The 24,816-nt window shown below is 42.8% G+C and overlaps 1 protein-coding gene and 1 long non-coding RNA gene across 5 annotated transcripts; one reads left to right on the top strand and one right to left on the bottom strand.

Moving 5' to 3' along the window:
- Positions 1–145: 145 nt before the first annotated feature.
- On the bottom strand, positions 146–22,022 carry H2AZ2 (H2A.Z variant histone 2). Of its 4 annotated transcripts, none has more exons than XM_055293237.2 (5): positions 21,745–21,951; positions 16,829–16,906; positions 14,169–14,282; positions 8,894–9,023; positions 146–3,571 (listed from the first exon to the last, which is right to left on the bottom strand). In XM_055293237.2, the coding sequence occupies exons 1-5, from the start codon at positions 21,745–21,747 to the stop codon at positions 3,552–3,554; spliced, it is 345 nt and encodes a 114-aa protein (XP_055149212.1). In that variant the 5' UTR covers positions 21,748–21,951; the 3' UTR covers positions 146–3,551. The 4 variants fall into 4 exon arrangements, with proteins under 4 accessions (XP_055149212.1, XP_055149211.2, XP_055149213.1 ...); XM_055293236.2 differs by lacking the exon at positions 146–3,571 and adding an exon at positions 7,612–7,941 and having other exon boundaries at positions 21,745–22,022; XM_055293238.2 differs by lacking the exons at positions 146–3,571; positions 14,169–14,282 and adding an exon at positions 7,612–7,941 and having other exon boundaries at positions 21,745–21,907.
- A 9-nt stretch (positions 22,023–22,031) lies between these two features.
- On the top strand, positions 22,032–23,337 carry LOC134731342 (uncharacterized). The gene is made up of 3 exons (XR_010113540.1): positions 22,032–22,367; positions 22,629–23,008; positions 23,231–23,337. It is a non-coding gene; the product is annotated as an uncharacterized lncRNA (long non-coding RNA).
- Positions 23,338–24,816: the final 1,479 nt, after the last annotated feature.

The raw sequence follows: 24,816 nt of genomic DNA, 5'->3' as shown, positions 1-24,816 counted from the left end.
ACTGCAGCCTCCACCTCTCAGGCTCAAGCAATCCTACTCAGCCTTCCAAGTAGCTGGGACTACAGGTGTGCACCACCACACCCAGCCCTTTCTCAGAGTTTCTAAAGCTGAAAGCCATCATCCAGAAATATTTAGTCCATACCTCTTTTTACACAGAATATATTTAATTCCATCATATAAGCTAGGAACAATGTTAACCAACAGAAAATGTGATCACGAGCTACGTACAATAGAAGATCAAATGAAGCACACATATCCATGAAAAAATCATGCCAATTAAATATACTCTGCATCTCCATTAATATTAGTATGCTACTCTTTGAATTTTTTTGCTGATAAGCAGTCAAAACATTTAAACTCAAAATTGACAAATCAACTAGCTTGCTTTTTGTCATTTGGAAGACTACCATTATTCAAATTTATTATGTAATACACTCATCCAGATAATGAAACATCTGTGAAAGAAAGTGTGGGAATCATCTCATCTGTGCATAAAATGGCTATCATACATGAATGCAGACATTTGAAGTTAGAAAGGAATATAACTCAAATAGCAAAAGGTACTAATTACAGAGTTTACAAATAAGCAGTTTTATTTTCAAAAGTACACAGTAAGTCCAGACTGGGCTATTGCCAAAGAACTAATCTTTAGTCTACTTTAACATGTTACATAGTATTCCTGACTCTACAGACTATCAGCATCTGTGGAGGTTAGCTCCTAAAGGTCCCAAAGAACAGGAAACATGCAGGAATAAAGGACTCCTCATGAAGAGTAGGTGGGAGCCAGTGGGCAGGCCTGTATCTTCTCAGCGAAGTAAGGATTGAGTATAGAGAGCTGTTTGTCTTAACTGGGCTTCCCCATCTGAGCCAAACTGGAAGAAACCAGCCTCATTTCCAGTGTTGAGATGTTAGCTGTACAGTGGCTGTAGAACTGCAGTTTATTTATAGAATTAGAAATAATTTTTTAAAAATTTAAGCTTTTGTGTAATCATTAACCAGAGATGATATTCACACATTCTGGTAAAAATTTGACTCTCCAACTATCACATGCCAGGAAACAGGAAACAGGGCCATGCCATCAGGGAGGACTGTCTCAGCTGCCATTTAGGGAGCTGACCCCTTTGCTCTCTCGAGACCAGTTCCTGAAAGGAGGGCCTATTTTGTACAGATGTGGCCATGGAGCTCATGGGGCCCTTGTAACACTTATAAAAATACATATCTTTGGCAGGCGAAACGTTCATTCTGATTTCACTGATTTTCATGTATCCATTTCAAAGGCCTATAACATACATAGTAATTTAGTTTTCTAGGTGCATAATTTGAATCTAGGGTGCTTACAGCTAGGAGACAAGATGAACAGAGCTAATTGTCAGGCACTCCTATTTTAACATGGCTATTTTTTTCTGTTCACATATTACCAGCAATTAGTATATTTTTTGAAGCTTTCGTGAAACTATGCCCTGTGATGCTCTTCCAACTTGGGGATAACGATACATATGGCTGTGTCTGAGACATACACTTTTCTGAAATGTCAAAGGTCTACTTCTCAACATTCTAATGGATTCACACATTACTTATTATTACTGATTCTTAACGACCTTGGCACTTCCTGCAGCAGTCTTCTAAGCGACTGGCCTGGGAGTCCCAGTTTTTATGTTCTCCATTTTGAGTTTACCCTGCCCATGTTCTCACTGAACCTCTGGTAATAACAGCTTTTAGAAATCTTGACTGAAAAACAAACGGGGCCATGGTGCTTTCAGGTGTTGGAGCTCTTTGAGCACCAGGAACTGTGCTAAGTGTATTACATGTGTTCTTATTCAGAGATCAGAGTGAGGTAGGTACTATCATCTCCACTTTAGGGATGAAGAAAGAGGCTTAAAGCAGTGAAGTCGCACAGCCAGGGACTGGCCAACAAAGATCTGAACCCAGGTGGACAGGACTCCAGAACTATAATCACGCCTGAAAGAATTACAAAGCCCAACTCTCCACTGCTCTCTACTTAACAAGTCATAAATCTCTACCCTCAGGGGCCTAAAGCCCACAAATTCTGTGTGTATTCCTCTATTTGTTTTCTACTGTAACAAATTACCACAAACTTAGTGGCTTTAACCAAGTGGCTGCTATAACAAATTGCCACAAACTTAGTGGCTTTAAACCAAGTTTCTGTAGGTGAGAAGTGTGGCATAGTGCAGCAAATTTATACACTCAGGGTCTCACCAGGCTAAAATCACGGCATCAGGTAAGGCCAAGTTTCTCATCTGTGCCTCAAGGTGCTCTTCCAGCCTCAGTGGCAGGATTCACCTCCTTCTCTTGATTTCCACATGGCCCCTCTATCTTCAAGTCAGCAATAGCACCTTGGGCCTTCTTCTGAATCTGACTCCTGCATCCTCTTCCATTTTTAAGGGTTCATGTAATTACACTGAGTTCCCCCAGGTAATTGAGGATAATATCTCTATTTTAGAAATTTTAGTTACATCTGCAAAGTCCCTTTTACCACATAATGTAACACATTCATAGGCATAACACTGGGCAGGGAAGGTGATGGGGACCAAAATTCTGCCCATCACCCCCTCCTGGAACCTCTCTTGTACATCTACAGCACCCAAGGCAAAATGCCCTCTCCCTTCTAAAGTTTTGCAGTACTCTGTCCTCTGCCAAGTGTCCAAGCAGTTATAGCAGCTGGACTGGGTCTCACTCAAAATATAAATTAACACCATGTATTTTCACCTTAAGAAATGCTAGTTGGCTGGGCCTGGTGGCTCATGCCAGTAAGGAAGGCTTAGATGGGCGGATCACCTGAGGTCAGGAGTTTGAGACCAGCCTGGCCAACATGGTGAAACCCCATCTCTACTAAAAATACAAAAATTAGCTGGGCATGGTGGCATCCGCCTGTAATCCCAGATACTTGGGAGGCTGAGGCAGGAGAATCGCTGGAACCTGGGGGCAGGGTTGCAGCGAGCCAAGATCGTGCCATTGCACTCCAGTCTGGGTGACAAGAATGAGACTCTATTAAAGGAAAAAAAAAAAAGCTAAGTTAACTGGTAGAAGATTGTGGAAAGGCCTATTTTTACTGGGGATAGGAATAGGATGGTCTTCAACTGTACACATTTCAGGTTACCCCACTCAGGACTCCCTATGAAACAAAACCCGAAAAATGGACACTAACTATAACCCTTTCGGTCCCAGGTTCTCACTCTTTCCAGTGCCTGGAGATCCCAAGACTTACTAAGTCTTCAATCAGGATGATAGTGTGGACCAACACTGCAGCAACACAGTTTATCCAAAAGGTCAAATATAAATAGAATATTTTATACATTCAGAAAATTACTCATATGCAAGGAAAAGTGCTCTGAAATTACTTTAAATCAAAGCTGCTCTGAAGCAGATCAAGAATCTTGCTTAAAATTGAATTCACGTATCTGAGAAGCAAATGTCCTTGTTCAGCACATTCGGGTGGTTCCTTGGTTCAGCTCAGCACACATCCCAGTAGAGTCTTGTTTCACTAGATCAGCAAAACCTTGCAGTCACCTAATACAATGACATCTTCTGATCTAAGAACACCTTCTCTTCTCTAACAAGAAATAACAGGACAAATAGAGAATAAAAACAGCAGGCAAATAAATAAGGGCCATCTCATAGATGAGCTGATAACTAGATAAAATACAAGTAAAATGTTAATTATAGGTGGTGAGTATAAGAATTCACTGGATAAATACTGGAATTTTTTTGCATGTTTGAAAATTTTCATAATGTCAGAAGCATCGCAATAAATTCAACCATAGGCACCAAAGCGAGTCACATTTCGCATTACATGCTTCATAAAGAGTCAGACACTCTCCAGGCCATTTGTTACAACTCTATATAAACGCCATTCTTCATTCTCAAGACCTTGTGTTGTTTCCCCACTGGACTCTTCCCAAATGCCAACCAGGCCCAGTTCAGGTTCTAACACCTTCTATTTAAAAAAAGAAAAATCCTTCTCTCTGTTTAAGTGCCATTGCACTTCACTGTGTTGTACTATCTAAAATACAGATGTGACAATTTTTTAGTTGTTACACTAGTTAGACTGGGTGTTGTTTTTAATTATAAGAAATACTTTTTAGGCCGGGCACAGTGGCTCACACCTGTAATCCCAGCACTTTGGGAGGCTGAGGCGGGTGGATCACTTGAGTTCAGGAGTTTGATACCAGCCTGGCCAACACGGTGAAACCCCATCTCTACTAAACAAACAAAAAACACACACAAATTAGCTGGGCATGGTGGCGCATGCCTGTAGTCCCAGTTGCCTGGGAGGCTGAGGCAGGAGACGCAGAGGTTGCAGTGAGCCATGATTAGGCTATTGGACTCCAGCCTAGGCAACAGAGTGAGATCCTATCTCAGAAACAAAAACAAAAGAACAAACAAACATTAGCCAGGCATGGTGGCAGGTGCCTGTAATCCCAGCTACTCAGGAGGCTGAGGCAGAAGAATCACTTGAACCTGGGAGGTGGAGGTTGCAGTGAGCTGAGATTGTGCCACTGCACACCAGCCTGGGCGACAGAGCAAGACTCTGTCTGAAAATAAAAATAAAAAATAAAACATTAAAAAAAAGCTATCTTTTAGATACGTATTAAGATATTATACATGAAGTGATATGATAGCTGGAACGTGCTTTAAAATAACTCAAGGGTTTGGGTACAAATGAAACGAGACTGATCATAACTGTGAGAGCTAGGCCCAGAGTACATGACCTAGTTGTTCTATTTCTGTGTTTGTTGTTAGAAAACAAAATGAAAACACAACCCTGGGAAGAAATTATGTAGTCAAGTAACTATACTACCAAAATGAATTAGACATTTGAAGCAATTATCTGTAAAACTGTAGTAAAAATTGCCCTGAATCAAGTGATTCAGCCAAAGGAAGGTCCGTTATTATATTGCACCACTCCCCCTTTTTTTTTTTTCCAAACAATCGGCTTTCTATTGCTACTTTTACTGTAGGCCTGACTCTCAATACAGAAACTTCAAAATGGGTGCCTAGATAATTCAATCAGAATTTGAAATTTCCATTTTATCCTGCCTCGTGAATTAATGAGCAAAAGTTCTTTATAGGATTCCAGCTAATAGATGCAGAAGGAATGACAAAGTATCACCAGTTGGCAACCCCTAACAGAATCCCAGATGTGGACAAATATCATTAATGATGGCTAAATCCATCAGGGGAAAAGCTGATAGAGAATTTCTGTAATGAATGGAGTGGGCTGGCAGCATCCACACCCACTATCAATCTTAATGTTACAAGATGAGAGCCATTATGTGCCATGATGTGATACAACATGGAGCATATATCACCTATGAATCATTTTTGTGAAAAAGCAAAACAGAACAACAAAAGCCCTCTAGATCTGTCAGTTTATAGAACATATAGGGGACAGAAAAGGTGTACATGATCCCATTAGGATACATTCAGTAAAATCCACCGAGGGACAATTCTATAGGACAAACAACTTAGTTTCTTCAAAAATTAAAAACAGGAAAGTTAAATCTATAGATTATATTAACAAAATGCAAGATCTAGATCTTGTCTGGATCTTGATTCAAATAAACCAACTGTTAAAAAAACTTACGAGACAATCAGGAAGTTTGAATATTGACTGGTACTTGGCATCAAAAAATGTTTTAGCAGTCTTACACAATGGTATTGTGGTTATGTTCAAAAAAGTACCCTATCTTTGGAGTTATATTTGAATTATGTCTCTGATCACACAGACATGAAAATACTATGCCTGTAATGGGACTCAAACTGATCCCTGTGGGTTGGGGCAGGGGATAGGTGGGAATGCAGGTAAACAAGACTGACCACAAGACAGCTGTTGGAGGATGGGTACACAGAGCTTCATTCTGCTATTCTTTTTGCGTATTTGTGAACATTTCCATAATAAAATGTTCTTAAAAATGAGTTTGGATAGCGTTATACTATAAAATATTTTAAAATTTCCTTCTTTAATGAAGACTTGCAAGCAGAAAAATATAATTTTCTAAGGGTCAATTAACTAGTACATTAACTCAAGTAACAGTTACTTAGGGCAGGGCATGGTGGCTTATGCCTGTAATCCCAGTACTTAGGGAGGTCAAGGTGGGAGGATGGCTTGAGCCAGTTCAGTACCAACCTGGGCAACATAGGGAGACCTCTGTCTCTTACATAAATAAAAAAAATTAGCCAGGTATGGTGGCATGTGCCTGTGGTCCCAGCTATTTGCAGGGCTGAGGTAAGAGGATTGCTTGGGCCTGAGAGGTGGAGGCTGCAGTGAGCCAGGATCATGCCAATGCACTTCAACCTGGGCAACAGAGCAAGACCCTGTCTCAAAACAAACAAAAAAGTTTCTTAGAAACTGATAAAAATAATTTTTAAAAGATTGTACAAATTACTGTTATTGCGTGACTAAGAGACTACTAAAAGTTGGGATTTTTGTTTTTTTTTGAGACAGAGTCACACTCTGTCACCCAGGCTGGAGTGATCTTGGCTCACTGCAACCTCTGCCTCCTGTGTTCCAGTGATTTTTTGTGCCTCAGTGCCCCAAGTAGTTGGGAAACATGCGTGTACTACCATGCCTGGCTAATTCCTGTATTTTTAGTAGAGTTTTTTTTTTTTTTTTTTGAGAGGCATTCTTACTGAGTCGCCAGGCTGGAGTGCAGTAGCACCATCTCGGCCCACTGCAAGCTCTGCCTCCCAGGTTCAAGTCATTCTCATGCCTCAGCCTCCTGAGTAGCTGGGACTAAAGGCGTGTGCCACCATACCCGACTAATTTTTTTTATTTTTTTTAGTAAAGACGGGGTTTCACCATGTTAGCCAGGATGTTCTCGATCTCCTGACCTTGTGATCCGCCCGCCTTGGCCTCCCAAAGTGCTGGGATTACAGGCGTGAGCCACCGTGCCTGGCCGAGACGGCGTTTTACCATGTTGGCCAGGCTGGTCTTGAACTCCTGATCTCAAGTGATCCACCAGCCTCGGTCTCCCTAAGTGCTGGGATTACAGGCGTAAACCACCATGCCCGGCCAAAAATTGGGATTTTAAACCAAAAGGAGAAACCTTTGATAAACTGAACATCAACTCCAGGTAAAACTAGGCTCTGGAGTCAGCCAGATCTAGGTTTGAATCCTAGCTCTGTCATTTTCTATTTACTAGTTCAATGTTTTTTGGCATAGCATACAATTTCTGTGACCCTTAGGCTCCACATCTATAATGTGGGGGGAATAAAATTTCTTGGTCAGTAGAGCACTCAGCTAAGGGCCTGGCACATGGTAAGTGCTCGGTATAGAATTCAAATAATTCCACTACCATTTCAGTCATAAATGCATACTTTTCCATAATCTAACATCTCAGATTGAGATGTCTCATAATTGATAGCATATCATGATTTAATTGGCAGGTTTTTTTCTTAGTGGTTTGTAAAAAATGGTGCTACAGATCAATAGCATCTAAGAGTCAATAGACTATGGTATCAATCATTGTAAAGCTATATTCCCAATTTCTGTTCTAAGGTTACTCTGAATAACCAATCTGATATTTAAAATATTTAAAGTCTGAGCAAAATATTTCTAATACATCATGAACAGAACAGTTTTGAGACAAATTAATTTTGTAAAAAATGGTTTATCAATTCCATTTTTGTATAAAACACACGGGAGAAACCTAGCCAATTAACACACAACTGTCACCACATGAAAAGGTACTTTTATCAAACTTCGAGTCTAAGAACGTACAAATGTTTATCATGTCTACAGTAATTGTCTATGCTTTTCCATTTAACTGTTGTTAAAAATTCCACATATCCCCATTATTTCTTCTGTCCCAGTTACAGTACAATGACGGGGAGGAAGAGGGTTGGTTAAAGCATCCCTCTAAGCAGTTTTCTGCTGTCCCTTCTTTCCAATCAGAGATTTGTGGATGTGAGGGATCACACCTAGAATGAAATTAAAAAAAGTTATTAAAAACTTTTAAAATTTTTGCCTCAAGTAAAAAGTTAATTATAGAAAAAATGAAATTTACTTAAGTCCCTTTTCATATTCTGATACTGTTAAACTATCTATACCAATGGCTACCCCCCAGGGGTCTGCAAACCCTTTAAAACTGTATGTAAAATTGTGTGACTTTCTGTGCATTTTTTGAGAAGAGTAACCACAGCTTTTTTTTTTTTTGAGATGGTCTCGCTTTGTCGCCAACGCTGGGGTGCAGTGGTGTAATCTTGGCTCACCGTGACCTCTGTCTCCTGGGTTCAAGTGATTCTCGTGCCTCAGCCTCCTGAGTAGCTGGGACTACAAGCGTGCACCACCATGCCCAGCTAATTTTTGTATTTTTAGTAGAGACGGGGTTTCACCACGTTGGCCGGGCTAGTCTTGAACTCCTGACCTCGGGTGATCTGCCAGCCTCTTAGCCTCCCAAAGTGCTGAGATGAGCCACCGTGCCCAGCTGTAACCACAGCTTTCATGAGGTTCTTTGAGGGTTATCCAAAGAAGATTAAGAACCACCAACTTACCTCTCACTTTCACTGATCCTGACCCACTTTTCAAGTGTATTTATTTCAACCCTTTCCAGTGTATGTTATGCAACTTCTCCAACTCATTTTTCAAACACAGTTAAAAAAGTATGGGAAATATGTTAAACATCAGGCTTTAAGTATCATATGAAATTTAGACAAAGAACTGGCTAAAATAAAAATAGCATTACATATGGTTGTAAGGTGAAATATTTATTCAGATCACTATGAAAGGAAGCTTAGAATTGTTATAGATTTAGTATTTATGAAATTAAAGTTTATATGCTTTCTAGTTAACCAATCAAATATACTATATAATTGATCTGAACGATATATTAGAAAGACCAATAAGAATCAAGGCTTAAGTAGTAATACATACCACCCCCAGCTATGGTAGCCTTGATAAGGGAATCCAACTCTTCATCACCACGGATTGCAAGCTGCAAGTGACGCGGAGTGATACGCTTTACTTTGAGATCCTTAGAAGCATTACCTGCCAGCTCCAGCACCTACAAAGCATCCATGATTAGCATATCAAATGAAGGACCTAGGATCCCAAATGAAGGATCACTTAGCATTTGTACATACAAAACGTACACACAATACATAAACTGATAATATATTTTTCTTTCTTGTATTTCTATAATGCTTTTATAAAGCTCTCTGTAATTCATTTAACTTCTTTTATATTCATTCTCTGCAACAGAGACAGAAACTTGAGCAAAAACCTACTTCTATATAGAAATAAAGGTAAGGACAAGAGATATTATCCCTTAGCCAAGATGCTAGATGTGAACATTTAGAAAAGTCTTTTTTTTTGTTTTTGAGACAATGTCTCACTCCACTGCCTAGGCTGGAGTGCAGTGGTATGATCTTGGCTCACTGCAGCCTTGACCTCCCAGGCGCAGGGTTATTCTCCTGCCCTAGCCTCCTGAGCTGCTGTGACCACAGGTGAGTGCCACCAAACCCGGCTACTTTTTTGTATTTTTTTTTTTTTTTTTTTGTAGAGACGAGGTTTCCCCACATTGCCCAGGCTGGTCTCAGACTCCTGGGGTGAAATGATCTGCCCACCTGGGCCTCCCAAAGTGCTGAGATTACAAGTGTGAGCTGCCACGCCCAGCCAAAGTCACATATTTTAATATATACTTGTAGTCCATTTTTATACAACCCTTAATAGCTGAAATGTATTTCTTAATGCTTTTAGAAGTTTTCGAATGTATTTTTAAAAATTTTTTTAAAAATAAAAGAGATGGGAACTCACTATGTTGCCAGGGCTGGTGTCAAACCCTTGGCCTCAAGTGATCCTCCTACTTCAGCCTCTCAAAGTGCTGGGATTACAGGTGTGGGCCATCGCACTCAGCCTAAAATACAATTTAAAATAATTTCTTTTTTTTGAGATGGAGTCTTGCTGTGTTGCCCAGGCTGGAGTGCAATGGTGTGATCTCAGCTCACTGCAACCACCCCCTCCCGGGTTGAAACGATTCTCCTGCCTCAGCCTCCCGAGTAGCTGGGACTACAGGCGCCTGCCACCATGCCCAGGTTAAGTTTTGTATTTTTAGCAGAGATGGGGTTTCGGCTGGGCGCAGTGGCTCACGCCTGTAATCCCAGTACTTTGGGAGGCCGAGAGGGGCAGATCACAAGGTCAGGAGATCGAGACCATCCTGGCTAACACAGTGAAGAGACCATCCTGGCTAACACGGTGAAACCCCGTCTCTACTAAAAACACAAAAAATTAGCTGGGTGTGGTAGCAGGCGCCTGTAGTCCCAGCTACTCGGGAGGCTGAGCCAGGAGAATGGCGTGAACCCGGGAGGCAGAGCTTGCAGTGAGCCGAGATGGCGCCACTGCACTCCAGCCTGGACCACAGAGCGAGACTCTGTCTCAAAAAAAAAAAAAAAAACAAAAAACAACAACAACAAAAAAAACAGACACGGGCTTTCACCATATTGGCCAGGCTGGTCTCAAACTCCTGACCTTGACTCCGTCTCAAAAAAAAAAAAAAATAATAATAATAATAAAAAAAATCAAACTCCTGACCTTGTGATCTGCCCACCTTGGCCTCCCAAAGTGTTGGGATTACAGACGTGAGCCACTGTGCCAGGCCACCTCCTTGTTTTAAATAGAGCAGTGTTGGGTATATATGAGAATCAACTGCTGAACTTTAAAAATACAAAAATCAGCCGGGTGTGGTGGCACACGCCTGTAATCCCAGCTACTTGGGAGGCTGAGGCAGGAGAATCGGTTGAACCTGGGAGGTGGAGGTTGCAGTGAGCCGAGATTGAGCCACTGAACTCCAGCCTGGGTGACAGAGCAAGACTCCATCTCAAACAAACAAACAAACAAACAAAAAGTTGACTGCACCCACACATTCATTGTCTAATCTTAACCTAAATTGTTTGTTTTTTTTTTTGAGATACGATCTCACTGTCATGCAGGCTGGAGTGCAGTGGTGCAATCATGGCTCACTGCAGCCTCAACCTCCTGGGTCAGGTAATCCTCCCACCTCAGCCTCTCCAGTAGCTGGGACTACAGGTGCACACTATCACATCTGATTAATTTTTTGTATTTTTTTTTTGTAGAGATAGGGTTTTGCCATGTTGTCCAGGCTGGTCTGGAAGTCCTGGACTCAAATGATCTGCCCACATTGACCTCCCAAAGTGCTGAGATTACACACATGAGCCACTGCATTAACTTTAAAAATTTTAACCAAAGTTCCCAAAGATTAAAAAAAAAGGGGAGGGGGGGCTTGAACCTTGTGAACCAGAATGTTGAATGTAAGCCACCAATCCCAGCCAAAGTCATATATTTTAATATATCCATGTGGTCTATTTCTGCACAACCCTTAATAGCTGAAATTTCTTTTCCTTTTTTTTTTTTTTTTTTTTTTTTTAAGACGGAGTCTCGTTCTGTCACCAGGCTGGAGTGCAGTGGCACGATCTCGGCTCACTGCAACCTCTGCCTTCTGGGTTCAAGCAGTTCTTCTGCCTCAGCCTGCTGAGTAGCTGGGACTATATACAGGCGCACGCCACCATGCCCAGCTAATTTTTGTTATTTTTGGTAGAGACAGGGTTTCACTATGTTGGCCAGAATGGTCTCGATCTCTTGACCTCGTGATCCACCCACCTCAGCCTCCCAAAGTGTTGGGATTACAGGCGTGAGCCACCGCGCCCAGCCATGACATTTATTTCTTAATGCTTATAGAAAAGTTTTAAAATGTATTTTAATTAAAATTTAAAAATTTTTAAAAATAAAAGAGGCCAAGTGGCCTCTTTTAATAAAAGGTGGCTCATGTCTGTAATCCCAGCACTTTGTTTTTTTTTTTTTTTTTGAGATGGAGTCTCGCTCTGTCGCCCAGGCTGGAGTGCAGTGGCGTGATCTTGGCTCACTGCAAGCTCCACCTCCCGGGTTCACGCCATTCTCCTGCCTCAGCCTCTCCGAGTAGCTGGGACTACAGGTGCCCACCACCACGCCCGGCTAATTTTTTTGTATTTTTAGTAGAGATGGGGTTTCACCGTGGTCTCCATCTCCTGACCTCGTGATCCGCCCGCCTCGGCCTCCCAAAGTGCTGGGATTACAAGCGTGAGCCACCGCGCCCGGCCAATCCCAGCACTTTGGGAGGCTGGGGCGGGCAGATCATTTGAGGTCAGGAGTTCGAGATCAGCCTGGCCAACATGGCAAAACCTTGTCTCTACAAAAAAATAACAAAAATTAGCCAGGTGTGGTGATGCACACCGGTAGCCCCAGCTACTCCGGAGGCTGAGGTGAGAGAATTACTGGAACCCAGAAGGCAGAAGTTGCAATAAGCAGAGATCATGCCACTGCCTTCCAGCCTGGGAGACAGAGAGAGACCTTGTCTCAAAACAAACAAACAAGAAAAGCCCAAAAAACGAAACACCCCTTGATCATGACACAGCGAAGTTGAAACTATCCATAATATCCATAATTCAATGTTAAATCCCCAGTAGGACACAGATGACTTGGTGAGATTGATGAAATAAATGACAGCAATGATAACTGACAAACAGATTAAAAGCTAAATTCCTCATGACTTCCCAACGGATTTTTTTAAAGGAGGAATAGGGATGGGGAAAGTGGTGGTCTATGACCCAAGAATTAAGAACTCTTGCCCAATTAACTTGTCTTCCTGAAATTTCAAACTGAGTAATACACAGCAATTTTGTATGTATCACCCTGCAGAGAACCAGGAGGACAGACTGAGTCTTTTACTTCTAATATCATATTTGTGATTTTTATATATCATCATGCTGGCCAAACTTTACACCATCCCAAATCTTCATAAACTAAAACATCATGCTATAACTTCACAAACACTGTCTACTGATTACATACATACTTCAAAGTTCACTGGGGTATGGTGGCTTATGTCTGTAATCCCAGCACCTTGGGAGGACCACTTGAGGCCAAGAGTTAGAAACCAGCCTGGGCAACATAGGGAGCCCCGTCTCCACAAAAAAATAAAAAATAAAAAATAAAAAATTAGCACCCGGCGCAGTGGCTCACACCTGTAATCCCAGCACTTTGGGAGGGTGAGGCTGGTGGATCACCTGAGGTCGGGAATTTGAGACTGACCTGGCCAACACGGTGAAACCCAGTCTCCTCTAAAAATACAAAAATTAGCTAGGTGTAGTGGCGGGTGCCTGTAATCCCAGTTACTGGGGAGGCTGAGGCAGGAGAATCGCTTGAACCAAAGAAGTGGAGGTTGCAGTGAACCAAGATTGCGCCACTGCACTCCACCTGGGGTACAGAGCAAGACCCTGTCTCAAAATAAATAAATAAATAAATAAAAAATTAGCCAGGTGTGGTGGCACACACCTGAAGTCACAGCTACTAGGGAGGATGAGGCAGGAGGATCCCTTAAACTGAGGAGGTTTGAGGTTGGAGTGAGCTATGATCATGCCACTGTACTCCAGCCTAGGTGACAGAGTGAGACCCAGTCTCAAATAAATAAAAATAAAAGAGATTGCTGGCCCTTGCTTAACTTTTTAAAATTTTTTTACTTTGAGATAGGGTCTTGCTGTCACCCAGCCTAGTCTGGAACTCTAGGACTTAAGTGTACAATTTACCCACCTCAGCCTCCCAAAGTGTTGGCATTACAGGCATGAATCACCGTGCCCAGCCCCCTGCTTAGCTTTAAAAACAAGTACACCAAGGTTCTTTTCCATTGGCATTGGGTAATAGCTGACACAATGCATCTCAAACTGCTATTAAAGAAACCAATGAGGCCAGACATGGTGGCTCAAGCCTGTAATCCCAGCACTTTGGGAGGCCAAGGCAGGTGGATCACCTGAGGTCACTAGTTTAAGACCAGTGTGGCCAACATGGTGAAACACTATCTCTACTAAAAATACAAAAATTATCTGGGGATGGTGGTGCACACCTGTAGTCTCAGCTACTTGGGAGGCTGAGGTGGGAGAATCGCTTGAATCCGGGAGGTAGAGGTTGCAGTGAGCCGAGATTGGCCATTGCACTCCAGCCTGGGAAACAAGAGTGAAACTGTCTTCCAAACAAACAAACAAATGAACAAAAAAGCCCCAATGGGCATAATACGTCTTTTTTCAAATATATTCCATGGGTTTCTGTCACTGAGACTAGTGTACCTTCTGGACTGCCATATACAAGACATTCCTGTACAAACCTCTGCAGTGAGGTACTCCAGAATCGCAGCACTGTACACGGCAGCAGTGGCACCCACCCTTCCATGGCTTGTGGTGCGAGTCTTCAAGTGTCTGTGGATGCGCCCCACAGGAAACTAAAAGAGAGATGTCTTAGTGGGAAGCACTGCAGAGTCTTAACATTGCACTGACTGTAATCAAAGGCTGAACAATGTAAGCATGAAATAATAAAAAACTTGATCACACATATCAGAAGCCAAACCTATTAGGCAATTAACAGTTCCCAGGGCCTGTGTCTACGTTCTGGTAATCAGTCCAAAATCTTTAACCTCTGCATAATATGGAGAACATCACTCTAAAATGAAGAAAAACCATGCTGGGCTGTCATCAACTGTACGTTCAACACGATCCATGGATCAAATTCCTATCTAGTTAATTTATTTGCATAATAGCCACATGCAACTTCGAACCTCCAATACCTTCCTCGATGTTCTTTCTTCAGTTTCAAAAGATGATCTGATAGTTAAGAAAAATCAATACTATTATCTCATTGTGATTCTTTCTACTTTCTGAAAAAGAGGATACTTTTCTCATTTCAAAATATCCTAATCCCACTTGTCTGTGCCCTTTATTATTTTTTTTATTGAGACAGAGTCTCACTCTGTCACCCAGGCTGCAGTGCAGTGGCGCCATCTTGGCTCACTGCAACCTCCGCCTCCCGGGTTCAAGGGATTCTCCTGTCTCAGCCTCCTGACTAGGTGGGATTATAGGCGTGCCAGGATGCCTGGCTGTTTTGTATTTTTAGTAGAGACGGGGTTTTGCGTGATCTTCCCACCTTGGCCTCCCAAATTGCTGGGACTACAGGCAGGAGCCACTGTGCCCAGCCAGTCTGTGCCCTTTCTTACAGGCCTCCCTCATCCCTTCACTGCTCCATTATTTCAACAGCTACAATTACTTCCTTTCCACTGGTTCCTTTCCTTCTACAGACTTTACTGAAAACTTCACAATCTATGAAAACTCCTTCTAGTTACAGTCTAGAAAGTCTCTTTCCAAAGACTGAATTGAAAAAACAAATCCTGAAACCCTTACTTTTTTGTCACCCATTTTTCCTAACCCTAACTTGACCTTTGAAGGCCAGCAGTGACATTTTACTTGTTTAATAAAAACAAGCAATCTTTTTTTTTTGCATTTATACTTTGTCTCTAAGTGACCAAAAGCTTCTTAAGAGCAAGATTTATGTCTTCTTTTCCTTTACATCCTTAGTAACCAGTATGTCGTCTGGCATACAGCAGGCCCTCAAAAACATTTCTTCTTAGACTTCAGAGTTTTCACACCAAGTCTGACTACTCCTCAGCCTTTTCTTGAAGTTTTTGAGGGGTCCACCAATGTCCCTGGTGCTCCTTTCTCATTCTCTTAGGTTAGGAAACTCATCCATAACATAAACTATCAATTTTACATAAATGATCTCAAATTCCTAATTCTATCACCTCTATTAGAAAGCTGAATTCAGGCCGGGCGCAGTGGCTCACGCCTGTAATCCCAGCACTTTGGGAGGCTGAGGCGGGCAGATCACGAGGTCAGGAGATCGAGACCATCCTGCCTAACATGGTGAAACCCCGTCTCTACTAAAAATACAAAAAATTAGCAGGGCGAGGTGGCGGGTGCCTGTAGTCCCAGCTACTCGGGAGGCTGAGGCAAGAGAATGGCGTGAACTGCAGGGGGCGGAGCCTGCAGTGAGCCGAGATCGCGCCACTGCACTCCAGCCTGGGTGACAGAGCGAGACTCTGTCTCAAAAAAAAAAGAAAGCTGAATTCATGTTTCCAACTTCTGGACATTTGGACATTTTCACATGGATGTTTTAGTGAACTTCAAAATGATTCCATTTAAATTTACTCATAACTTGCCCCTACTACAAACTCCTCTGTTCGTTAGGTTCTAAGCCTTAGAGAAACCTCTGATTTTCTCTCAACCTTATACTGCTTCACCTATTTTCTGCACACACATGCTTGCTACTCCTTCCCATTCAAGTATGTTACTTTATTCCTAAACCACTGCAATAACCTCCATTGGCCTTCCATTTTCTACTTCAAATTAAGTATGCCTTAAAATAAATTCTAATTGGGAATATACATAGAGACCTAAAATACAGAATGTGCACATCAGTATAAGTTCCCATCCCCCTTCTTTCAGTATCATCTGGATCATGTTGTCCTCTTGCTCAAACAATGGCTTAGCACTGCCAAGAGGATAATAGTTTACAGTTTGGCCTTCCTGATTAAAAGGGTTTCTCGGCCAGGTGCGGTGGCTCACGCCTGTAATTCCAGCACTCTGGGAGGCTGAGGCGGGCGGATCACGAGGTCAAGAGATTGAGACCATCCTGGCCGACATGGTGAAACCCCATCTCTACTAAAAATACAAAAACTAGCTGGGCATGGTGGCGCACGCCTGTAGTCCCAGCTACGCGGGAGGCTGAGGCAGGAGAATCGCTTGAATCCAGGAGGCAGAGGTTGCAGTGAACTGAGATCGCGCCACTGCACCCCAGCCCGGCAACAGAGCGAGACTCTGTCTCAAAAAAAAAAAAAGTTTGTAGTAATACAAGTAGATTTTTGTAATTGATGAAACATAGGTCATAAATTACAACAGTAAAGAAAATAATAATGTAATGACAGCATGGATTCATTACCTGTAGCCCAGCTCTCTGTGAGCGAGATACTGCCTTAGCCTTGGCCTTCCCACTGTCCTTTCCAGCTTTGCCTCCAGCCTAAATGCAAAAAAAAAAAATTTTTTAATGAAAAACGTTGAAAATACTACTTCAAAAATATTCTAGAAACAGAATTTCTTCTAGTTTTACTTTAGGTAATTAACAACATGTATTAAGAATACATGGGATTCTATCACCGTTTATAATTTCTATCAAAGAAGTCAAACCTTAAACACTTATTTAAAATATGAGATTTTTCTTTTTTCTTTGAGACGGAGTCTAGCTCTGTTGTTCAGGCTGGAGTGCAGTGGTGCGATCTTGGCTCACTGCAAACTCTGCCTCCCGGGCTCAAGCAATTCTCCTGCCTCAGCCTCCTGAGTAGCTGAGATTACAGGCACGCACCACCACACATGGCTAATTTTTGTATTTTTAGTAGAGATGGGGTTTCACTATGTTGGCCGAGCTGGTCCTGAACTCCTGACCTCAAGTGATCCGCCTGCCTTGGCCTCCCAAAGTGTTGGGATTACAGGCATAAGCCACAGTGCCAGGCTGAAAAATATGAGATTTCTAAAAACGAACATATTTATCAATTTCCAGATTGAAGAATCTTGCAAGTCAATATAAATTTTATGCATACATGAAATATTTCACAATTTTTTTTTTTTTCTTTTTTTTTTGAGACAGAGTCTCGCTCTGTCGCCCAGGCCGGAGTGCAGTGGCGCAATCTCGGCTCACTGCAAGCTCCGCCTCCCGGGTTCACGCCATTCTCCTGCCTCAGCCTCTCCGAGTAGCTGGGACTACAGGCGCCCGCCACCATGCCCGGCTAATTTTTTTGTATTTTTAGTAGAGATGGGGTTTCACCGTGGTCTCGATCTCCTGACCTCGTGATCCGCCCGCCTCGGCCTCCCAAAGTGCTGGGATTACAAGCGTGAGCCACCGTGCCCGGCCTATTTCACAATTTTTATTAATGTCAATGTAACATATATTACTTCCACAGAAATACTTAGAACTTAGCTCTCAGAAAAATAAAGGATGTTCCAAGAAAAAAAAACCCTCAAAAAATTAAACACAGAATTGTCATATAGTCTAGCAATTCCACTTCTGGGCATACACCTAAAAATTGAAAGCAAGGATTCAAACAAATACATGTACACCCATGTTCACAGAAGCATGATTCAGAATAGCCAAAAGGTAGAAACAATCTTGAGTGTCCAATGATGGATGAACAAAATGATACATATAATGGAATAGTATTCAGCTTTAAAAAGGAGATTCTGACACAAGCTATGACATGAATGGGCCTTGAGGACATTATGCTAAGGAAAATAAGCCAGTTACAAAAAAGACAAATACTGTATGATTCTACTTATGAGGTCCCTAAAATACTAAAGTTCATGGTCAGAAAGCAGATTTGTGGTTGCAAGGGGTAGCTGCCTCCTGGGTTCAAGTGATTCTCCTGCCTCAGCCTCCTAAGTAGCTGGTAGTGTAGGTGTGCGCCACCACGCCCTGATAATTTTTGTATTTTTAGTACCAACAAGGTTTCTGCATGTTGGCCAGGCTGGTCTTGAACTCCTGACCTCAAGTGATCTGCCTGCCTTACCCTCCCAAAGTACTGGGATTCCAGGCGTGAGCCATCGCGCCTGGCCGAGTTATTGTTGAACGGGTAGAGTTTCCACTTGGGAAGATGAAAAAGTTCTAGAGATAGAAGGCAGTGATGGTTGCACACTATAAATGTACTTAATGCCACTGAACTGTACGCTTAAAAAAACCTATTTTTGCATGAAAAAGGCAAAGTATGTGCCAATGTAATGGGCTTTTAAGTAAATATGGGGTATTATAGAGTATGTGTGTACACATATATTTCTAGTAGGTGACACAATAAATTAGAAATGTTATTTGCCTCTCGGGAGGAAATACAAAGGGTCTGACTTAAGAAGAAAACTAATTTTTTCTCATATATTTTGCCTTTACCATTTAAATAGATTTCTTTACTGTTAAAAAAAAAGAAATCAGTTTACAAGATAGGCTGTTTGAGGGGCTATTCTTTCAGAATAGATGGTAAGCTTTGAAATGTCATATCCCCTTTGTAGCTAACCCTTTCCTTAAAAATTTTTTAAAGCTAAAAATTACCCCTGTATACTTCCTCTAATTGCACGTCTAAATGGATTAAGTGCGTGTCACCCAAAATATGGAAGAAAAACAGTAAAACCGTGGCAGGTATTAGAAACAGGAAAAATAAAAATCTAAGAACTAATTCAAATTCACTCTCTTACATTAGGCAATTCAACAAGAGACTGATTTAAGTTTACCAGTAAGAACTGAGACGCTATCGATTTCTACCAGAATGCCTCATATATTTTAATAATTTTTGACTATGTTGTTATATAAGAAAAATACAATTTTTGGATTTTTGAGGTCAGCTCCACTAACAAGACAGTCTTACTTCTCAAATAAAAAACCCTTTTTTATCTCTATTTGCCCTAATATGTAACACTTAAAAACCTCTCCAACTGGCATCTAAAATTATAATCACTGTCTTCCTACGGCTGGATTGGAAAAAATAAGAACTAGTCACTAATGAAAAGCCAACAACTACAAAATTCCCCAGGTCATATAATAACTACTCTGCTTAAGCAATTTTATCCTCACTGTTTCAGATATGTCATATCTGCTGTTCTATTTGCTTTTTAAGGAAGTAGACATACAGTCAGGTTTTAAAAGCCTCAATCAATTAAATGACTATTTCCAACATCTAGAGACTCCTGATACATTTCTCATACTTAACAAAAGAAAACTTTTATGGTATCAAACTTATCTGAATAGAAAATTATACAGTAAGCGGATAATTACTTTCTTTCCGATATCCCTACTTTGAACATTCATTTTAATATAATTGGTGCTTGAGAAACCAAATCTAAATTTTTTTATTCCAAGAATTGACTTCGTATTAACCTGAGTTAAGGTTGTTGGTTTTAAAAAATTACACACACACACACACACACAGAGAGAGAGAGAGAGAGAGAGAAGGAAGAGGGAGTTCATTTTACTTGGATAAACTTGCAAACTGGATACTAAGACACTTTCATGTCAGTTTTAACAGACATCTACTTACTTTCCTCTCAGGTTTAAAATCTATCAAGAACGACAACTCAATGTCTCCGGCATTTTTAGCTTATGTTAATACGTATTTTTAGCTACTGGTAAGTGGATATAAAATATATAGCGTATTACTAGAGACTGAAAAATATCTAAAAAACTAGAATTGGCCGTGCGCGGTGGCTCACGCCTGTAATCCCAGCACTTTGTCAGGCCGAGGCGGGCGGATCAAGAGGTCAAGAGATCGAGACCATCCTGGCCAACATGGTGAAACCCAATCTCTACTAAAAATACAAAAAATTAGCTGGGCGTGGTGGCGCACGCCTGTAGCTACTACTCGGGAGGCTCAGGCAGGAGCATCGCTTGAACCCGGGAGGCGGAGGTTGCAGTGAGCCGAGATCGCGCCATTGCACTCCAGCCTGGCGACAGAGTGAGACTCCGTTTCAAAAAAAACAACAAAAAACCAAAAAAAAAACCAAAAAAACCCAAAAAACAACAAAAAACTAATCATGAAAATCATCTGTTTGAGCAAATCTTTTTACAGATTAGATGTACGCTGTACCTCAGTTTGTTAAAGTACTATAAAGTACTTTACAATAACAATAAACCATACGTTAGACGTTGGAAGCAATTATCCCTAAAGTCTATTCCAGCTCTAAGATTTGGGTATTTTACAATAACAATAAACTATACGTTAGACGTTGGAAGCAATTATCCCTAAAGTCTATTCCACCTCTAAGATTTGGGTATTTTACAATAACCAAACATTCTGTCCTCTCGACTGGCCAATCTGTTTATAGTTAGGTGTTATGTCTATTAAATACCATATCTGTCACATTAAGTACAAGACAAATCATCTAATATTATCTGCAGTATGATAAATGACAGCCTGGTGCTAACTTTTAAGCAGGTAGCTCCCGTTGAAGTAACCTTTCAACAGAATGCTTAAAGCACGAATACCAGCAAAAATAAGATTCCATAACAGTCTTATTATTTTTACACAATCTTTGATGCAACTCAGAGCGTATCCTTTAGTACTTTCTCTTTTCCCTCAACTTTAAAATGGGGCTGAAGTTCTATTCACTTCCATTTTTTTAAAACCACACTTTTCTTACCTAGATCTGAATTTCAGAATGAAAAGATGAATGCTTTAAGACTGAAAATCCATAGCAAGGGCAAAGGAAAGTACTGTTGTATAATGAAAACCGCAAACTGCAAGGGGCTCAGAAGATAACGGGCGTTCATTTCTAACCTGTGCAATCACCTAGAACAAATCGTGTGGTTCTGGTCTATAAAACCATTCTTTGTCGCTCAAAAGACCACAAATACAAGCACCCTTTCGCAGAAACCATCAAATTGACTGCCAGGGAGATTACGTAACCAAACATCGCCAAAGACTTATCTAACTTGTACAGCGGCAGCCTGTTTGACCTCATTCACACAGAAGAGCGATCACATTAAGATCCAGCACTTGTTTCTACATTTCCAAGCCGGATTCTGCCGTCCTCCTCCTTCTAAGACGGGCGGTGCAGCGTCACCAGCGTCGGGACAGATCTGTCCGGCTCGGAACAGACTTCGCGCTCTACCCGGCCAGGCCCAGCTCTCACCCGGGGACGCGTGTCCGGCAACGCAGCCGGGACATGGCGCCCCCCGGCGGGCGGCGAGGGGCTCGGCCGGACGAAGCCCTGACACCAGCAAACTCCCGACTCCACAGGTAGCGGCGCCGACGCCAGGGCCTCCGCGCTGTGCTCCCCCAGCCCTGCCCCAGGCCCCGTGCCCCCGGCCCACCCGGCCACCCTTACCATGTTCTCGGCGCCGACTCTGCCTCCGCTCGGCCGCGCGCCCTCCCGCTGCCGACCAGCGCCGCCGCCGCCGCTCTCGCAGCACCGACCGCCGCCGCCGGAGCCGGACAATACCCCGTACCCGCCTCGCGCTGCTGTGGCCAATGCCCGCTTGTCTTGCTGGTTCGAACCCCAGCGGCTGTTCAATCGCGCGCCTCCTTCTAGCCAGACCCCGCCCCCCGGCACCGCCTTCATAACGGCTGTTTGTTTTTGCACACGGCACGCGGAGGCGGGGCCTCCAGCCCCAATAGTGACGCGCTCTCCGCCTTTAACCAGGCGCCCAAGCCTGACGAACAGAAAAGCAAACCAATGAGATTGGACGCCTCGCAGACGAAAGCCAATAAAAATATCGCCCGCGAGCACGGGAGGCGGGCCACTGGGAAGGACAGCAAAATTAGCTAATGAGGCGAAGCGATTGCAAGCGGTGTGGCTTTCCCGCCCATTCGCGGCGTTGGTTTTCCCGCTTCTGAGACTTGTTTGGGGAGGTAAAGACTGTTGGACGTGCTTCTCCTGGTGGATTTTCACAGACTGTGAAGATTTATTCGTCATAGAACGTGTGGATGAGGAGGGCGCTGGGTTTCAAGGTTAGGCAGCCCTCATGCTCAGCCGTATTCTGGCGGACTGACTACCCTGACGTCCTCTCAGCGCGGACCCTGGCAAGGTCCGCGGCAGGCTGAGGCGGGAGAATCGCTTGAACCCGGGAGGCGGAGGTTGCAATGGGCCGAGATCGCGCCACTGCACTCCAGCTGGGCGACACATCGTCTCAAAACAAACAAACAAAAACATAAGCTATCAATTGGCTACATATTGTTATTTGTATGACAAATTCTTTTTTCCTTTTTTAGAGACGGAGTCCTGGGACTACAAGCGCGCGCCCCAATGCCCAGCTAACTTTGTATTTTTAATAGAGACGGGGTTTCTCCGTGTTGCTCAGGCTGGTCTCGAACTCCTGACCTCAGGTGATCTGCCCGCCTCTGCTTCCCGAAGTACTGGGATTACAGGCGTGAGCCACCGCGCCCGGCGTGTATTACAAATTCTAAGAACACGAAGATAATGGGGCCGGCTTGGTGGCGCGGACCTGTATCCTCAGCTACTGTCAAGACTGAGACAGGAGGATCTCTTGAGCCCAGGAGGTCGAGGCTGCAGTGAGTCATGATCGCACCACTGCACTCCAGCTTGGGAGACAGACTGTACCCTGTCTAAAAAAAAAAAAAAAAAAAAAAAGGTAATGGATGAGGCCGATAGGAATGAAATGAATTTAAACAATTGGGTATGCATGGGATTGGGTATGTGTGTATGTGGGGTCAGGGGGTGGGCATAACCGAAGACCCATGCTCATGTCCCTCTAGGCCTAATATATTTTGCAGACCTCACAGAGCTCAGACTGTTGTGAGCTGTTTTTCTTTTCTCAGCTTCTTAAGTGTGTTTATTTTGCTTACATCATTAGGTTAAAATTTGGAGGGTAACTCCCAGCTAGAAAGGAAGAAAAGCTCTGAAGTGGAATCGCCTTCCCCCGGAAGCTGTTGTAAAAATTAAAGGATGTATGTGAGTGCACAGGCTCTCCAACGATCGTTTTTCTTCCGCAGTGTTTCCACAATTTATTATGTGTTTACTTTTTGAGATGAAGTCTCGCTCTGTTGCCCAGGCTGGATGGAGTGCAGTGGTGTGATCTGGGCTCACTGCAACCTCTGCCTGCTGAGTTCAAGCGATTCTCCTGCCTCAGCCTCCTGGGTAGCTGGGACTACAGGCTCCCGCCACCATCCCCCGCTAATTTTTGTATTTTTAGTGGAAATGGGGTTTCACCATGTTGGCCAGGCTGGTCTTGAACCCCTGACCTCAAGTGATCCTCTTGCCTCAGCCTCCTAAAGTGCTGGGATTACAGGTGTGAGCCACCGCGCCTGGCCTGTTTCCACAAATAAAAAAGGCCCATCACCCTATCATGATGATCTCTATTACAGTCTGGACAACATGAGCTTTCTGGGAAAGCCAGCTTCATTTCATAACTGAAGAAATGGGCTTAGGTGAACTTAGTCATTTGCCTGAGACCGCATAGCCTGTAGATAACCAAGATACCAGCTCACATTTGTTCCAACTCATTCCAGCTTTAAATTCTTTCATTCTTTTCACAGTACGATGCATTGACTGTGCTAGAATGTGTTCTTGGTGCTGGTGAGTTAATAGTGAAAAAAAACAAGTTTCTGCCTTAGTGGAGATTCTGTTGTCATAGGATTTTCTCAGGCTGACGCTTTAGAAATTTATATCCAGGCTGATGATAGCTCTTCCAAAGTTTGAATCAGGAGAAGCAACTTTGGGGAAGTGAGTCTGTAAAAAAAGGTAACTTAAATTCAAGAAGAGGAAAAGGGTGAGCTTCTAAGTAAGAATTTGGAAAAATACGGATGAAGGTACAGACAAGTGTGAGGAAGGGTGTCCAGTGAAATAGGAAGGAATGGAGCAATGTGCCCAGATTAATAGAAGCCTCAAAACTAGGTAGAAGAGTGGAGTTACTTCAGTAGCAATAGCCATTGTTAATTCCTGCTCCTCTGTGTTTCTGGCCTCAGTGGATGGCATTACCAATCTACTAAGGCATAAGCCTGTGAGTTATTCTTTAACAAATCACTGAGTGCCTACTGTTTGCAGGCACCGTGCTAGGTACTGAGGATTTGGTGATTAGCAAAATAGACATGGTCCTTGCCCTCATGGTCCTCTGCAGCGGGAGTCAGATGTTAAATAAATAAATACCATATGTGAACTATAATAAGTTCAAGTGTGCTGAAGGAAAAGAACAGGGTGCTTTAAGAGAGAAACAGGGAATGTAGTTTAGTTGGTGTGGGTGGTGTTCCACAAAGAAAGAGCATGCAGGCTGGGCGCGGTGGCTCACGCCTGTAATCCCAGCAATTTGGGAGGCCAAAGTGGGTGGATCACCTGAGGTCAGGAGTTCGAGACCAGCCTGGCCAACATGGCAAAACCATGTCTCTACTAAAAATGCAAAAATCAGCCAGGCGTGGTGGCGCATGCCTGTAATTCCCAGCTACT

This window comes from Symphalangus syndactylus, chromosome 9, assembly GCF_028878055.3.
Source record: "Symphalangus syndactylus isolate Jambi chromosome 9, NHGRI_mSymSyn1-v2.1_pri, whole genome shotgun sequence".
NCBI classification, from domain to species: domain Eukaryota; kingdom Metazoa; phylum Chordata; class Mammalia; order Primates; family Hylobatidae; genus Symphalangus; species Symphalangus syndactylus.
Note: the sequence above shows the minus strand (reverse complement) of the source record. Positions and strands in the feature narration are given on the sequence as shown.

Bases quoted from the DNA above. Each gene is read 5' to 3' on its own strand.
- H2AZ2 (XM_055293236.2), bottom strand. From the start codon at position 21,978: ATGAAGGCGGTGCCGGGGGGCGGGGTCTGGCTAGAAGGAGGCGCGCGA. The intron at 14,283-16,828 runs GTAATGAATCCA...TCTCTCTTTTAG, and splicing joins CACAGAGAGCTGGGCTACAG to TTTCCTGTGGGGCGCATCCA. The intron at 9,024-14,168 runs GTTTGTACAGGA...GATGCTTTGTAG, and splicing joins TGGAGTACCTCACTGCAGAG to GTGCTGGAGCTGGCAGGTAA.